Source organism: Paramisgurnus dabryanus, chromosome 22, assembly GCF_030506205.2.
Source record: "Paramisgurnus dabryanus chromosome 22, PD_genome_1.1, whole genome shotgun sequence".
Lineage (NCBI taxonomy): Eukaryota > Metazoa > Chordata > Actinopteri > Cypriniformes > Cobitidae > Paramisgurnus > Paramisgurnus dabryanus.
In genome coordinates this window covers 22,244,653-22,261,404 of record NC_133358.1, presented here as the reverse complement: position 1 = coordinate 22,261,404, position 16,752 = coordinate 22,244,653, and the positions used below count along the sequence as shown (strand labels likewise).

Below are 16,752 nucleotides of genomic sequence, written 5' to 3'. Positions count from 1 at the left end.
GTTTGAGCTGCTTTAATTTAAAAACACTTTGTCCTGTTTAATTTTCACACATTTTGTTGCCATTGTTTTGTCTTGAGATGCACACCTGGAGTGTTTTTTGTAAGGTATGTTTGTTAAAACTTCTTAATTGACCTAATATTAATAAGGCCTAGTCCTGGATTAACCTAAACCCTGTCCGGGAAACCACCCCATTGGGTTTAGAGTTAGGTTTGGGGGTATGATTATGATGAAAACACTCATTCGGCGAGATTTTGGCCGTAGCTGTATCTCTTCTAGCCACAACCATGTCAGACGCAAAACAACCGACAATCTTTTATTTTTTATATTGTTTTATTTTTTTAAAAAACAATGTACAGATAACAAAAAGTGTCAAATTATAACAATAACAACAAGAGTACCATAACCAAAACAAAAAATACAAAATAGAACAACGGGGAAGGGGGGGTATAAGTAAAATGTGTTATTCATAAATGGAATTATTAGACATCAAAAAAGGAAAGGAATAACATACAGATATAGTTTTTAAAGCTTTTTTGTTCATTCTGATGATAAGGTATTTTTCAAACTCTTTTAAACAAACAAGACAAATAGGTTTTGTATTCATTTAGATTTATGAATGTGGAACTTTGCTAGTAGCAATATGAAATTAATAAAAACTGATTTCTCTTAGATTTATCATAATCTACAAAACATAATGCCACATTCTTCCAAAACAACACACATATAAATTTCTTTCCTAATAAATCGTAAAACATCTTGCAAAATATCTTAGTAAATGGACAATAACAAACACGATGAACTGCAGTTTCTTCAGAATTGTCACAAAATGAGCAACTGGAGGAAATGTCCTCCTTGAATTGTTTTAAGTAGTGGTTTTGCGGCAATAAAAACAACCGAAAATCTGAAACTGGCCTAAAGGGGGCAGTGACGCTCACAGTTGAGTGGTGCTCCCGCTTTAAATCATGGCCTTGTGATTTACTTCCGGATCGCTCGTGTGTATGGATCGCTGGGTCAAGTTGGACGTGTGAAATAATAAAACCATCTTTCATCCATTAATATTTAATTCATCGCATTGATTCTGACGGGCACCCAATCTGTGATGTAATTCATTTTAACGACAGTTTGGGCTTTCTGTTGAGAAAAACTGGTATTTTGGTGGACGCATTGTCTTGCAGTGTGGGGAGGCTGTTGCGTTGGTATGTCGAGATTATGCTTATTTTAACAAAATTTTATCGCTCATTGCATTTATTGTGTTAATTGTGCTTTCAATCTAATCCTTAAAATGTGCTCACTCCATGTTTTAGAATGAATAGTTATGTCACATTAGTGATCCTGTCGCGCAGGCCTTGTGTGTACGAGAGTCTCTGAGCTGAGGGGATTAATCGTTATGCACGTGTGTAAATGAGTTTCGCTTTGTGACGTTGGAAAAGCCAATTTCATTTTGTATGAGCATTAAGTGACATTTACATACAATCCTGTTTCTAACATGAATTTCTTTAGATTTGAAATTGAACGTTTTATGGACTTCGCGTGTCATATTGTATGACTTGCCATGAAAACACTGAAGTATCCTATAATATAGTAATTATGCTGTACGGTAGTATCATTACTATAGTAAACTGTGTAAATCTACTATAGTATATAGTGTGCATCCTTGTTTCCTTTCCTCGCGTCTTAGCTCCGCCCCCCAGCATGCGAGGAAAAGGACGGAGGAGTCGAACTCGAATCATTAATTAAAATAGTAAATAATAACTCTTTATAAATTTGTACTATGGTAAAGTTCAAAAACACTGTTATTTTGCTTTTTTAACTAGTTTACATACATAGTTTACTATTTTATAAACTAGATTTTTTCCATGTGAAATGTTGGAAAATGTTGAAACACAGCATTTTATTTATATTTTATAGTAGGTATTAATGCAATGTAACAGATTTAAAAAGAACATTTATTGAAATAGTATATTTAGTTATGCAAGTGATTTTAAGTGTATGTGTGTTTTTGAATATACATAGTTTTCTTAACAAATACCATTACATTTATTGCCATGATGGTAGCAACAGGGAAAAGCATGGTTGCTATGCTAAAACAAAATTTTCGTAAAGGAGACCTCAGTGTTATAAGTCTGGCCTTATTGCTAACAGTTTCTTTTTTTTAAGGGAACAATGTCACGTCCGCGATCGAGATCTCCATTATATTCAAGGTATTTTATCTTAACCAGCCGTTGCATTACACTTAAAAACATAACAAAATGGTTAATTGCTTGCGTAGTTATTAACAGCTTCTAAACTCTCTTGAATATCAACAGAATACCAACGCTTCATGGTAGAAGAGCAGATCCATTCTTTGATAACCAGATACGTTCAATAGTACCATCTGATGCATGGAGAAACAATGTAAATGTCAACAAAGCTGAAAATAGCGCACAGTGGAACAATGATTCAAATCAGGGAGAACAGCACTCTGTTGATCACTGGGCCAAATTTATTGATGCCATAGAGCATGCACAAAAAAGAGAGCCTTTGCCTATGTCCACATTTCACATGCAGGGTGATGAAGAAAGGCCACCCTGTTCTCCAAGGAGGCTGCCCAGGGAAAGGCTACCTTCCCCAGATCATCCTCGTTTTGATATGGAGAAGCATTACAGGACATCAGGATCACCAGGCTGGAACAGGAGTGATGACCAGGGCAGGCATGAGCAGATTTTACAGCAGAACCAAAGAGAAGTAGGAGACCGGTCTTACACAAGACATTCGGAAGCAAGAGGATACGACAGGACGGAGTATGAATTTCATAATGAAGAACATGGAAACCAGTATCACGAAAGAGGCTCATTTTCAGAGAGGTACAAGAATATCATTCACGCTACGTAAACCTGATGTGGAATGGAGGGAATGAAGAAGAGAAGAGAAGATTCCATCACTTTCTCCATCACTCTTTGTGATGGATAAAAAATTTCTTATCACTTTTTTAAATGCGTTGTTTAGTTACATTGTTAAACTTTAGCATATCAGTCATTTATTTTTGGAAATTTAGTCTCTGTAACTTTGTGTTTTAAAATTAGTTTGTTTGTTGTCATATTAAATATATATCATATTTCTCTACAATCTCAACTTCCTGCTAATTGTAGTATTCTGTGAAATTTGGCTTGATAGTTACTAGATTTTACTGTCATTTTATTCTAATCGTGGACAAATGTTACTTGCTTTCTTGAAACAGGTCATCAAAGTCAGATTTTAGGGAGCATCGCCTATCTTCTGAGAGATTTGCGCACGTGGGTCAGCAGAATGAATATGGTGAAGATCAAAGGGGCTTCAGCCCACGTATCGCACCTGTTATTGTGGAGCATGATCATGGAATTTCAAAACATCCACCAAGAGAACGAGATCCTCCAAGAATGAGTGGCCGTCCAAGGAGCAGGGATCCACCAAGGAACAGAGATCCACCAAGGAACAGAGATCCACCAAGGAGCAGAGATCCACATAGGAGCGGTGAGGCCCAACGGAACCGGGAACCTCAACGAGATAGGAGAGATCAAGGTCATCATGCACATACCTTACAAAATCGACACGACAGAGTAAACACGTCACCAAACAATAACTTCCGAGAAGAACCAAGAAAGCACTACTCGTATGGAGGAGAAAATCAGGTGAGAGACAGATCAAGACACATGGATCGTTCAAGAGTGGAGTCACATTCGAGAGATTTGGATGCACGACGGGAAAGGGAGGCGGTCGATATAAACGATATTGATTTGCGAACAGACCGGGGTCGCAGAGAAAGGAGTTACGAATGGGAACATGAGGGATTTCGAGAAGATAATGGAAGAGTGAGGGAAGAAGAGGAAGTTGTTCCTCAAAGAAATCAAAGGACTCAGTATCAAAGGAATCCAAACACTAAGGCTGGACCTGTCTCTAAAATGGATTTTGGCGAACAGGAGACCCTCAAGATCAAAGTGGACATGAGTCGACCCGTCAGGAATAGCAGGTATAGTATTATTGCAATGCGACTTTTGCCTATGGTTATAAGTTCATGCCTCTTTCTGTCCACTGTCTCTACACCACGAAGACACAACGAACTTCAAGAACATCAAGAAGACTGGCAAATGCATCCAGAAATCCTAATAAATGGCCAGTGGCCATGGAGGTGCACCAAAGTTGTATATGCATTGTAATGCACATGGGTGTTGAAGATCATACCAGGATGAGTTTACTACAAGGACATCTTTATGAATGATTATATCCTCACCTTGGTCAAGGAATATACTGTATCACATGGTCCTGTACTGCCCTCAAAAGAGCTTCAAAAGAAGAATTGTACATGTTTGAAAGATACTTTGATATACCATCTGGAGATTAGCAATTTAACCTTGTGGTTTCATATTTGATCAAGTCAACCATGCTGTCCAAAAGCATAAAAGAAGAAATTGAATGAGCAATGCCTGTCTATTCTGTATCATCAATCTGTATAATCTCACCATGATGTATAAATCTTACTCTGTGAGTGTTACAGCCATTCAGCATGGACCGACAAGTCAATAGCCACCAGAAAAGCTCTAAAACATGAGAAACGTGGATCACTTCAAGACTCTGAAATTCTACTGAACCAACTCAAGAAGGACCGCTTTAAAGATTACACTGCAAGTGATCATACCGAAGATTACAAGATGGCATTAGGAACGCATAAAACACTGAAAAATCCCAGATAACTTTAATATTAAAGTTGGTGAAGAAGCAAGAGACAATGGGTTCTTTTTTCCTGGAGATGGGGATTGTATCTTTGTGTCAGACATGCCTCGGACAGAAGGACTTCAGGAGAGGATGTGATTTGAACTGGGTTCTGGTTTCATCCTTCATTTGGAAATCCACATGCATGCGGCCTAAATAACAAGATTGAAAGCAAGGTGAACTGACCACGGTGTTCTACTAATAATGGCGTCATATTAGTGGATCATTGGATGTATGACTTACCTGAGATGGCACATGGACCTAAGATTGTTTTGAGGAGGACTTGTATACGAAGGCTCAGTTCTTGAGCTTGCTTAAAAAGTAAGTTACATCCTCTTTTCTGCTCTTCAGGACGATGTCTCCACCAAAATACCAGTACCCCACAGGGTCCAAGTTCTAATTTTCTCTGTGTGTTGACTAAAGGTAAGTCACCAACTAATTTTCAACAACCTGAAGAATGCTTTTTACATCATTAAAATGGTTTTGGTGCTCCGATTGAAGTCGAGCAGATCTTTATATCTGCCACGTTCGCATTCTTCATACTGGCTGATGTTCTCTACAGATTTGGTCAAAAGTTTGTGCTTGATTTGAAGTATGAAGATGAGACTGTGAAAGTCACAAAGAATTAAAAGATGGGATTATTTGGAAATGGAAACAAAAACATTGGATGGGTTACTGGATTGTGGTCCTTGATGTTGGCATCGCACTTCTGGAAGATCCTTGGATCCCCATGAATTTTACTGCAGTCCAGCAAAAAAGCAACAGAAAGTGACGGCATCTTTCACAAACATGTGCAAATTCTACTTGGGCACAGATTGCCTCTCATTGATATGCACTAATAGACAGCAGAAGTCATCAGTCGTCAAATGCATTGAATCAATTCTGGACTATGGAATGAAGCAATATGGCAGAAGAAATGTTTGCTGAAGAGAATTTACATCGCATCTATCCAATTGCATAGACACCCAAATGATCCGCTCAAATGATAGACAATGCATCAACAGGGATCTTCGGAGCATCTGCTTATATTTCCATTCAGATTCTCTGAATTCAAGTCATCTTCATTATACTTTTTTGATGAAAGTGCCGTCAGAAATGGCTGTTTTGTGAAGATACCCACTTAATGTCGTGGTCAGTTGCAAAACTCTTTAAAGTACACAGTGCACACATGGCTAAATATATTTGAAGGATATTAGAGCATGCACAGCAATGGAGAAGATGGAAGACGTGAGACTGCAGGATTAATTGTACATTTTTAAATATAAAGACTGGAGTTCAACATATTGTTTACAATAGAACGGATGAAGATGTATGACTTGGCTGTTGCATCAGTTAACTACAGAAGAGTAAGTGGTTTAAATGACAGCAAAGCACTGGTTTGCTATATACCAGCAAGAGATCCAGGATCCCAGATGAATGTGAAGAATAGGATATCACCCTTTATTTCAGCAAGGAGGAGTGGACTGTTAAGATGCCTACAACGTGAAGACACTCGAATTGTGGTATCAAATCCAAAATTTGACAAACCATTGGGAAAACAATTGAACTGTTATGAGCTGTGAGTGGTTTAAAGCATCTCAAGTTTGTCTCACAGATTTCTCAAACTTACCTGTAAGGATTTTGCACAGCAAATACTTGGAATTTTGTTGAAACATTTGTGGGAACTGTTCACCGGTGTTGATGATAATCAGGAACAAGAGAGGATTTCACTCGTTGACGGATGGAAACGCTGATTGACAGTGAGAGGAGAGGCATGAACTTTGACCTAACGTTTTATTTATGACATCGTATTATAATAGCAGAGAAATGTGGGGTGGGGTTCCGTGGCCACTCAAATTTATTATATCAATTTAAGTATAAATATCTGAATGATTATAAATAATAAAAAAAACAATAATAAGATTTCACTACAATCTACGTTTATGGGACTGTACACTTTTCGCCCCCAAAACGAATTACAGTTTATTCAAACTATACGTTTTATCTGGATGTGTGTTCCCTGGGATTTAAACCCACAACCTTCGTGCTGCTAACACAAGGCGCTACCTAGTGAGCTTCAGGTACAGTTTAGACTTGATAGGGTTGATTGTCGCATAAGGTGTAACACCTTAAATCTCCCTTGGTAAAAGTCTTTGGGTTTTTGTAAGTTCGCTGAATGAACTATGACTTCAATAACAAACCGTGTGGTTTGTTATAACGGTGTGTATGGTTGTTAATACTAAATCTTTGATCTTGTACATCAAACGTTTGTACCTAATTTTATTAGACTGGAAGTAAACAAACATTTTAAAACATTCAGTAAACTTATGAATTTGACTTATAAAAGGGAATTTTAAAGCTGTAGTGGTTCTTTATATCATATTACCTCCTTTTCAGCTATTTAGGATATTCTTCAGATAGGCAGTTATCACTGGACTTGGTCAATGTCGGTCGACAACGTCTGGACTTTCTGCCTATGCTGGAGCATTCGGGGACCTTTAAGGAATCAGCAGTGCATTCTGGGACATTTGCACAAGAGATCATCACACTTGTGCATCAGGTCAAAGGTCAGGAACTAATTGATTTAGCTTCTTTGCATATTGTGTATCCTTTACATTTTTTTTAATGAATTCAAAAATTGTTTTTGCTTTGCAGAAAATTACTTTAAGGGTCAAGGCATTACACTTAATGAGCGGTTTGCAGATGAACAGTTTTATTCATTTCTGGATGAGTTTAATGAAGATGAGGAGGAAGAAGAAACTGAAAGATTTGAAACAACCAGAAATAGGTACACATGCTACAGCAAGCATCAAGATTATTATTTTTAAACCTTAATATTAAACTCTGGCATGTTCTGTGTCATTTTGTGTCTAAACATAAATAATAAAACTTCATGTATTATAGCTTTGTTTAGAAATTAACCTTTTTTTTACTTTAACAACACTTGTTTTTTTATTTAGTTGTGTATTTAATCTATTTATATTTAATGTTTTTTTCTTCACTTATTATAGGCCACAGGCAATGCCTTCATCAGCAACACAGATCTTCTGTAAGATAGGCGCCGAGCCGGTAAGTTCATCTTTATCAGGTAGACAACAAAAATACTATAAAATATACATTTGTTTTTAATGTTAATTTAAATTTGGACTCTTTTCTTCAAGCCTCAGAAAGGACAGCTTGTCCCTGACCCTAGTGATCTCAGATATGACCTGGAGCGAAGAAGACAAGAGCGACTTGAGGGCGTAAAGATCACAATCGCTGGGAGCAGTTTTACTCAAATGGCTCCTGAGAGGTATGAAACGAATGTGTGCCTGAGAGACCTGCTTGTTTTGTCCACAAAGCTTTTAAACAATTTTGGAACTATGAATAAATTGTTTGCATGTAGCTGCATTATCAGATTTCACAATAATACAAGCATTGCATTTTTAAATCTTATATTTTACTTTCTAAAGTCAAGGATATGAGCGTGACTATGCGAGCGAGAATCTTGACCAGATAGATGGAGACTTCGAATGGTCCGAACAGCCATCTGAAAACCCGAGGCAGTGGGTGAGTGTTTTATTTTTATTTTATGGAGCACTATCCATTTTTAAGAAAAGTTAACTTTCATAACATTTGCAACTCTCTGTGTTTTTTTAGAATGTTCCTCGGCAAAGAGCACCAGCAGCCAAAAGACAGAACTTCAATCAGAGGGGCAATTCAAATCGAAACAACAGAGCGCGTGGACGGAGGACTTAAAATAGGTGTGTATTTAATTTGACATGTCTTTAAAGGCTAATAGTGACTTTAAATGCATTCCCAACTATAGAAATTTGTTCCAGTATTCGCTGCGTATTGTTTTAAATCAAAGTTTCTTTGCACTTGCAGGTGGTCTGCCTTTGTTTAAGAAAACTTTTCCGAAGTCACTTGCACAGTGTTTTTAATGTTTTTGTTGAACCACTAAGCTATTCTTTTCCTAATAAAAGAATACTTTAGGATGTATGATTGGATGAGCATAATGTGAGATTATGCTCAAGTTTGTAGACACAGCATTTTGTCCCTTTCACCTGAATGTCATCCATGGAACATCTTAATATTATGGACTTAATATTTCAAACTTTGTTTGTGACGGCAGTACTGATTTGTAATAAATCTGCTATATAGGAAAATCATTTGATTCATGTTTACTTTAAGCAGTCACAATGGATGTGGCATTTTTTGCAGGAATAATTTTCATTGAAAGTCCTGTCGTTTATCCAGCTTACCACCTGTTATGTAGAAAAATATTTTGTTTTCAAAGTTCCATACATTTAGTCTTGTACACAGTCCGTTGTTTTATTTAATAAAATGCAGACTATTTTGTTGAAATGGGTATATGTCACAAGATAAATTCATATAATCTGCTGATTAAAATAAAATCTGCTTGTGTCAAAATGTTTGTCACAGTTTATTTTATAAAATACAAATCCAAGCTCTACATGTTTATTTGTGACCACAAGAAATGATTGGTTGGGATGGGACAATATTTGGCCCGATATGCAATTCCAAAAAATCTCAATATTGACAAAATCACCTTTAAATGAAGTCCTTAACTGCATTTACTCACAAAAATAAAGCTTTTATATATGTATGGAAATAATTTTACAAATATATCCATGAAACATGATCTTTACTTAAAGGGGACATATCATGAAAGTCTGACTTTTTCCATGTTAAAGTGCTATAATTGGGTCCCCAGTGCTTCTATCAGCCTAGAAAATGTGAAAAATATCAACCAACTTCGTTTTGGTAAACCATATTCTGCAAGCTGTAAAAAAATAGGTCATTGAAATTTGGCTCCCCATGTGATGTCAGAAGGGGATAATTACCGCCCCTTAATATGCACTATGCAACCACAGCACTGCCATTAAGTTCAGAGATCAGCTCATTTGCATTTTAAAGGACACACCCAACAATGGCACATTTTTGCTCACACCTACAAAGTGGCAATTTTAACATGTTATAATAAATTTTCTATATGCTATTTTGAGCTAGAACTTCACATACATAGTTGGGGAGACACCAAAGATTTATTTTACTTAAAAAACGTCTTGTGAAATGTCCCCTTTAATATCCTAAGGATTTTTTGCATTCAAGAAAAGTCTTTAATTTTGACCAGTACAAAGAATTGTTGGCTATTTCTATAAATATACCCCTGTGACTTGGTCCAGGGTAACATTTAGTTGATATTGGTGATGATTAAGACAGTATACTGAGACAGAGCATTCAAAAATTCTGATTTAGGCATTAGTTTATTCAGAATTTGTTTAAAAGGTATAAAAAATGTTTTACTTTGTTCATACATTATCTCTAAAAGCCCTATTGTCTGCAAGGCCAATGTTAAAATTCGCCAGGGCCCAGGACAGTGTTTCCCAATTTTTTTCTGCCACGGCACAGTTTTGATAAGTAAAAAATTATACTGCACACCATTTTCACAATAAGCATTAACGGATCTGCACAAACCTGTATTGCAATGCTTAAATGACTTGTTAAACTGGAATATTATACTGTATTAAACAGTATTCACATTTAATGTGAAACTTGATCTTGTTTTGATGAACACACATTATACAGTGACACACGCAGCTTTGACCAAATCCGCAACCTGGAGCACTTTTTCAAACACTGTGGCAGTGTTATTTTTCCACGGCACACCAAACAAGTGGTCACGGCACGGTTGGTTGGGAAACACTGGCCTAGGACACAATTTTAAGTGTGAGCCCCATCACCTTTAAACTGATAGCATAAGAGTTGATCTAACAGAAAAGGCACGGGAAGTAACTTTAAGTTGATAAGTTTCACATAGAAATACTTTATAGTAGCAGTACAAAATAAATTTTTATGTATACTGTTTGTTTATTTGTGTTTTATTAGTCTGTTGGCCCACCCTGAATAAGCAGACAAGCTTTTCAAGGTAATTTCTTACAGGTGAAGTTAGTTACAGGGTAGTGGTTTAAAGGACACCTCAGCATTCTCCTCCAAAATAATGTCATATCGACACATCAGTGGCCTGTTGTGGACAAAAAACAGATAACAATATTATTGTTAGCATTACATAAAATAATTCAGGATGCAGCATTTGTTATTGTAATTATTACCATTACACTACACACTAAAAAAAAATGGTGCTGAATAGCACTAAAAGGGGTTAACTTGCTCGTAATCATAGGGGAACCACTTATGGTTCTACATGGGTGCTATATAGTACTTAAAGTTTTGGTGTAGTTTATGGAGTGTAGTTATTTACCTTTCCGGTTTTTCCAACGGTGTTATACGAATTCGGAGCAGCCTTATTTTATAACGTGGTCCTATAACATTCCCAGTGGCGATCCGTAAAGAGATTTTCTGAACTGGGTATAGATCCTCATCAAACTGGGCCAGTAGTCGTGTGGATGTATACTGCTCGAAGCGCATAAGCCTGCTGTGTAAAAACAGTCAGCAACAGTTATTTATGAGCTTTTTTACATTTATGCATTTGGCAGATGCTTTTATCCAAATTATTCGTTTTACTAACAGAAACAGGTGAAAGTTTCACCAGTTAGATTCACTTACTGGTCTATCCTGGACTCTATTACATTTTTTCCATTGTGCAGTCGAAGTGTTACCACCCCCCAGCGTAAAAACTGGTTCCAGGTTACAATGTCCACTCTGTAGCTTGTCTCTGTAAAAAATTACAATATCACTCAAACTGTCTTTAAAAAAACTGTTCTGCTATGCGCTATTGTAGTCCTGTTAACTCACTGCTGTAGGGGACTTCTGCCGTAGTTGAGAAAAAAACTCTCGTTTGCCCCAAGCTCAGGAGTGTATCCCTCCATTGACTCATGTTATAACCTGAAGATGATAAGTTACTGTTACAGCATTTGATGGTATTGTGGTGTTTCTAAAATATTCAAATGTGTAAATGAGTCTGAGGCTATTTATTAAAGATGTTGCTTTTACCTAAAACAGGACAGGAAGCTGGTTTGAAGGTCTCGCATTGCAAACACTGGCCATTGAGGAAGTCCGTGTAGGAGGAACATGGGTATGCCATGAGATTACAGGTGTGATTCAAAGCACACAGGTACAGAAAAACAGACCTCTGGTGATCACAAACAAAATATGATTTCCCTGTGGAGAAGAGAGCAGATGATATCAGACCTTAACACAGTCCCATTGTGTAGATTACATAGATATGACAACTTGTATTAAGTATTTCAGGGTTCCCACGGGTGCTTGAAATCCTTAAAAATGTGTGAATCTGGGGGGGATTCAAGGCCCAGAGAAGTTTTTGAAAATATACATACATAAAAAGGATAGTGTAGTGTAGGATAATATCATAAAAATTCTAGACTTTTTAAGCACACATGCTAAACTATTCACTTTAAATGCTTATATCTTCTGTATGCGAATGTTGATTCATACCAAAATGCTTTTTTGCACAACTGTGTTTGACACATGAAAACGCCTTGGATTATGTAACTGTTGTTGCCTGAGATGGGAATGAGACGCTGCGTCTCCCTTGCCATAGTTCCTGCATCCCTGTAATGTGTCTTTGGCAATATCTCAGATAGCGATATACTTCCTGGCTCCCGCGTCACCCTGTCTTTGTCGTTCAGCCTCACCATTGGTTGAATTTGATGTACACATTCAGACACACTTACCCCTGGAGGCGTCCCCAAAGTATTACCACAGTGATGCAGCGCGAGTTCCCTCGAAAGGGAACTGTAACAATGTATCTTAAAAGGTAACACGATGTAACCTTGCTCTTACTTGAAATGTGTCCTTACATTTAGTCCTTGAATTTGAGGGTATTGGACCTGGAAAGTCCTTGAAAGGTCCTTGAATTTGAAGTTAACTGAGGTGTGGGAACCCTGGTATTTATATAATTGATCATCAGAGTTGTAAAGCATACATTGTCGCTTTTGATAAAAGTGTCTGCCAAATGCATAAAATGTTAATTTAGTTTGTGAGACCGTAAGCTTTCCTTAAGGTTTATTTAGAGCCTTCAGTGCCTTATTGGATCTACATTAGATTCTACATGCCAAAGTCTGCCAAATCTTGTGATATACTCACCTGAGAAGATTGTTTTGGGACAGCCCGGCTGATCTAATCCTCCATTGGCATAGAAATCAATATGACCATGAGTTCCTCTGAGGCCAAATGCTGTCATGGGAAACAGAACATGGGAGTATAAGGATATATTTTGGGATATGTCAGGCAGTCTGTATTACATTCTGGTCAAAGCTGTATAAAAAAATCTTTAATACGTACAATTCATATCTGTGTGAAGCACATCAACAAACTGGGCATCAGTTGGATCAAGACGTTCCTCAGGGGAAACTCCTGCAAACATTGGCCCAGCTGGGTCTAGACCTAGTGTTATCCATGCCAATGTGGTAAAGAACATTTAGTGAGCAAGATTAACTCATCACAGATGCTATTTTTAGTTTCAAAAGTCTCACCTGTGATTCTGCCCACTCTTCCTCCTAGCATTGCCCCTATAAAACCAGCCACATGTGCACCCAGGCTGACCCCAATCAGATGGATGGAGTCGAGAGATGCTCCCTCTTTCTAAACAAACACGATAATCATCACATTTATGCATAACTGTACTTAGCAATACTTTACATTTATGCATTTGATGTACACTTTTATCCAAAGTGACTTTTAATCAATGCATTTTATTGGTATGAATACAACACTTATGTATACGTTAGATGTATGGGGTCTCACCTCCATGCTCTCTATGAAGCCTGTGATATTGGCAGCTGTGCGATGTGAGTTGGCCACAGCTGTGAAGTAGTTGACATTTGCGGCCCCTCTGTTCCAGTCCACGACTAGTATGTTCATATCCTCCTGTGCTGCTAGCAGATGTGCGATGTGGTCGATCCAGATAGGTGGTGCGCCTGTGGGTCTGTAGCCATGAATGACAAAGGTTGTTGGTCTGCTTGCATCAAACAGGGGCTCTAGAGTGAGGTTATGGTGGGGCATCTCATGACCACAGTCGAGGTTGGCACGGGTGTAGAGAAGCAGCCGCACGTACAGACTGGTCCCAATGAACGATTCGTGGAAATTCAGATCGGTGAAGTTGTCACATTCACTGTCCTGACCTAATGACAAAAGAAATTAAGTTACGGTGCTTGCATTTTAAATCTGTGTTTGTGGATGTATAGGTGATCCTGCAGCTCTAAAGTGCTTTGCATTAGCAGTGCAAAATTTTTGGGTTCGATTTCCAGGTAACATGCACACCAATAAAAATGTATACATTGAATGCACTGTGTATCACTATTGCCTGCCAATTGCATGAATGCAAAAGGTTGCCAGTAATTATATAATATTAAGTATGACATTTTATAATTTATTTTAGTCTCTTTAGATTGATGGTTTTGGCTGAACAATTTGTATTTAAAAATATTTAGCTATTATAAAATATTTGACCGATATGTCTTATATAAGACTGCAGTCATAATTTTAGATTAAGATTTACATCCCTCTCATCTATCAACCTGCAAAACCTCTTATTGGATCTTCCGTCAGATCTTTGAGTTGTCCACCTGACATTGTTTTTAAGAAAATGAGTTTTTGCATTGGAAATTTCAGATCCTGGAGGTGATCTGTGCTGTAATTGGCATACACGTACCAGCCACAATAGGATCATGCTTCTATAAAAAGCAGATCATCCTGCTCCAAATGTTCCTACGTTACCTGCCGTCCCCCTTCTTCCTCCTCTATATACTATGGTCTGACCCCTGACCTCTTTTCTTGTTTTACGTCTGCCATCTGCACGAATTACTGATTACAAAGGTCGCTGAAATAACATTTGTTAATATAATGTATACAGTATAATCCCACAGATTGTGTTGTTATTGACTGTTTCCATGTTTGTGGTCCCAGTGACCCACATGTTCAAATAATGTTTTACCTTAAAATCAACCTCTTATTTTCAAAATAATTTAAATATGTTCCTCGTTTACAAGCTTATGCATGACCATTGACCAGCGTGCATTATATGTTACAAAATACAAAATAAAGGTTCAGTTATTATTCATTATTACATTATTATATTATCATTATTATATATAAATATTATTATTATTATTAGCAGTATATTATTATATTTAAGTATAGTTAAACATCCCTGGTTAATTTGTTTGTTTTCTTCACACTTTTCACATATTTTTTAAAAAAGTCCCCCCCCCAAAAAAAAGTTTAACAGGCCAGGGCAGTCAATGTATGAGACAACCAAATTAAACCTGCAAAGTCTATTGGATATAGACCCATCTTACCTTTACAAAGCATAAAGATGCTCACCAAACCAAAGAAACACCACAGTAACATCCTCATGCTCCGGAGGTGATGGAGAGGTAGATGAAGAGACACCAGGGATTTTGATTATACTGAGAAATAAGTGTCTGTAGTAAAGAAAGAGAGCAATGGATGATGGGTAATAGGCGGAGTTAAGGAGATTGGAAGAGATCACAGCTTGTTAACTCTGTGGTTAGTATGGCTGTGTGGTCAGTAAGCAGCTTTTTTTCCAGAAGAGCATAGAAGAAATATTTAAATCAGGACAAAGATGAGAGAAACAATATATTGTAATGGTAACATGATGATAAAGTAATGGTATTAGATTGTAATTCAGTGGTACAACATGATTATTATAATTATATCATGTATTTGACATTAATCCTCTTCAAAGGTAAAATGCCAATGGACATTAAAACGATGTGAATTTAGGTTAGTACTAAAGCTGTATACAAAGAGTAAATTTGAAATCAGTACAGTATATTCCGTATATACACTTTCATTTAAATGCTTCTGGTTGATTATATCTCCTTTTAGACATTTTCTGCCCTTAAGTTTTTCTGATCCACATCAAAAGAGACTTATACACGAGGTGTGGTTCTCTTTACAAACTTTTGGGAGAGAGCCACTTTAACAGAGATATTTATAGCAAACCAAGCAACAGTTGTGGTTCACTGTAGCATATACTCTGTGAGCTATACATGTATTAATTTTCATAATACCCACAAACTGAACAGCAATTTTGTGCATTTAAAGACTGAGGATCATTCCCATTTTAAACTGTAGTCAACAGAAAAGCAATGAGCCAGGGTACAGGAATAGCAGCTATGCGCATCCATTCTGAGTGCCTTGAAACCTTTTTTTCTAAGATTCAGTCGAATATTTGATGACCACTAATTTGAATATTCAGTGGTTACTTTGTGCCAAAGATGGGAAAATATGATATTGTATGGAAAGTAGAAAGTGATCCCGTATAAATTAGGCTAGCTGATGTCTGGTTTAGTCCTCCAGCAGGTCAAATCAGATCACCCGATTAAAGTTGACTCATTTAAGCTAATATGTTCCACTCCAACTATAACAATGATCTGCTATGTGTTGTTAAAAATACTAGAATAATCAGATGTGAATATTCCACTATTAGAGATGTATACGTCGGCACACCAAAGCACCAAAAATATAAAAGAAATTTGATTGGTGTGTGATGTATATTATTCTGTTGAAGAGCCTGTGTACTCGAAATGTCACATGTCAATCGAAAGTCTTTTAATTAATAAAGTTTTTGATATCTTTGGAGCTTTGGTGTGCCTATGTCAATTTATTAAGAATTGAATAACAGCACAAAAGGTCATGGGTTCAATCTGCAAGGAACACACACTGATTAAATGTTTTCCTAGTGAAATTGATAAATGTTCTCGTAACCTACAGAGACAAAAGCATAAAAACATGCTGTTATGTCCAGTGTGCAATGCACATAGTCAGAATTATAAGATACAAGATAATTAAAAAAGACTGAAAAGACTTGCTGTTATTTTACCGGTCCCTTACTGGAAAAAGTGTGCTCAGGAAGCTTTGATCATTGAGACCTATAATTGGATTTACTGCATCGAATGCGGGAATGGATTGACAGTTTAGTAGTGTTACTGTAATCTGGCATCTAATCTGTTTCTGACCGTACAGACACACTTTCATAATGCTCCTTTTACTGCACTCTGCAAACCATAAGAATTCTTGCCACATAAATCCTAAAGT

The 16,752-nt window shown here is 37.1% G+C and overlaps 2 protein-coding genes across 2 annotated transcripts; one reads left to right on the top strand and one right to left on the bottom strand.

Annotated features, from left to right (window-relative positions):
• The first annotated feature begins 966 nt into the window (after nucleotides 1-966).
• LOC135740182 (uncharacterized) lies at nucleotides 967-9,117 on the top strand. Its single transcript, XM_065258277.2, has 11 exons — nucleotides 967-1,196; nucleotides 2,158-2,201; nucleotides 2,307-2,843; nucleotides 3,218-3,985; nucleotides 7,102-7,271; nucleotides 7,360-7,492; nucleotides 7,716-7,773; nucleotides 7,866-7,996; nucleotides 8,157-8,253; nucleotides 8,344-8,447; nucleotides 8,572-9,117. Exons 2-10 carry the CDS (start codon nucleotides 2,164-2,166, stop codon nucleotides 8,440-8,442), a joined length of 2,031 nt encoding a protein of 676 aa, XP_065114349.1. The 5' UTR covers nucleotides 967-1,196; nucleotides 2,158-2,163; the 3' UTR covers nucleotides 8,443-8,447; nucleotides 8,572-9,117.
• Nucleotides 9,118-10,582: 1,465 nt separating this feature from the next.
• lipib (lipase, member Ib) lies at nucleotides 10,583-13,818 on the bottom strand (the record flags this gene model as incomplete). Its single annotated transcript, XM_065259019.2, has 9 exons — nucleotides 10,583-10,732; nucleotides 10,970-11,143; nucleotides 11,275-11,383; nucleotides 11,464-11,553; nucleotides 11,662-11,829; nucleotides 12,775-12,864; nucleotides 12,973-13,074; nucleotides 13,164-13,272; nucleotides 13,435-13,818. Coding segments are annotated over 9 exons (1,302 nt in total), but the record flags the coding sequence as incomplete, so codon positions are not given.
• Nucleotides 13,819-16,752: the final 2,934 nt, after the last annotated feature.

Excerpts from the sequence above, each read along its gene's own strand:
- LOC135740182 (XM_065258277.2), top strand. The coding sequence starts at position 2,164 with ATGTCACGTCCGCGATCGAGATCTCCATTATATTCAAG. Across the intron at positions 7,774-7,865 it reads GTAAGATAGGCGCCGAGCCG|CCTCAGAAAGGACAGCTTGT; the intron begins GTAAGTTCATCT and ends CTTTTCTTCAAG. Across the intron at positions 7,997-8,156 it reads ACTCAAATGGCTCCTGAGAG|TCAAGGATATGAGCGTGACT; the intron begins GTATGAAACGAA and ends TACTTTCTAAAG.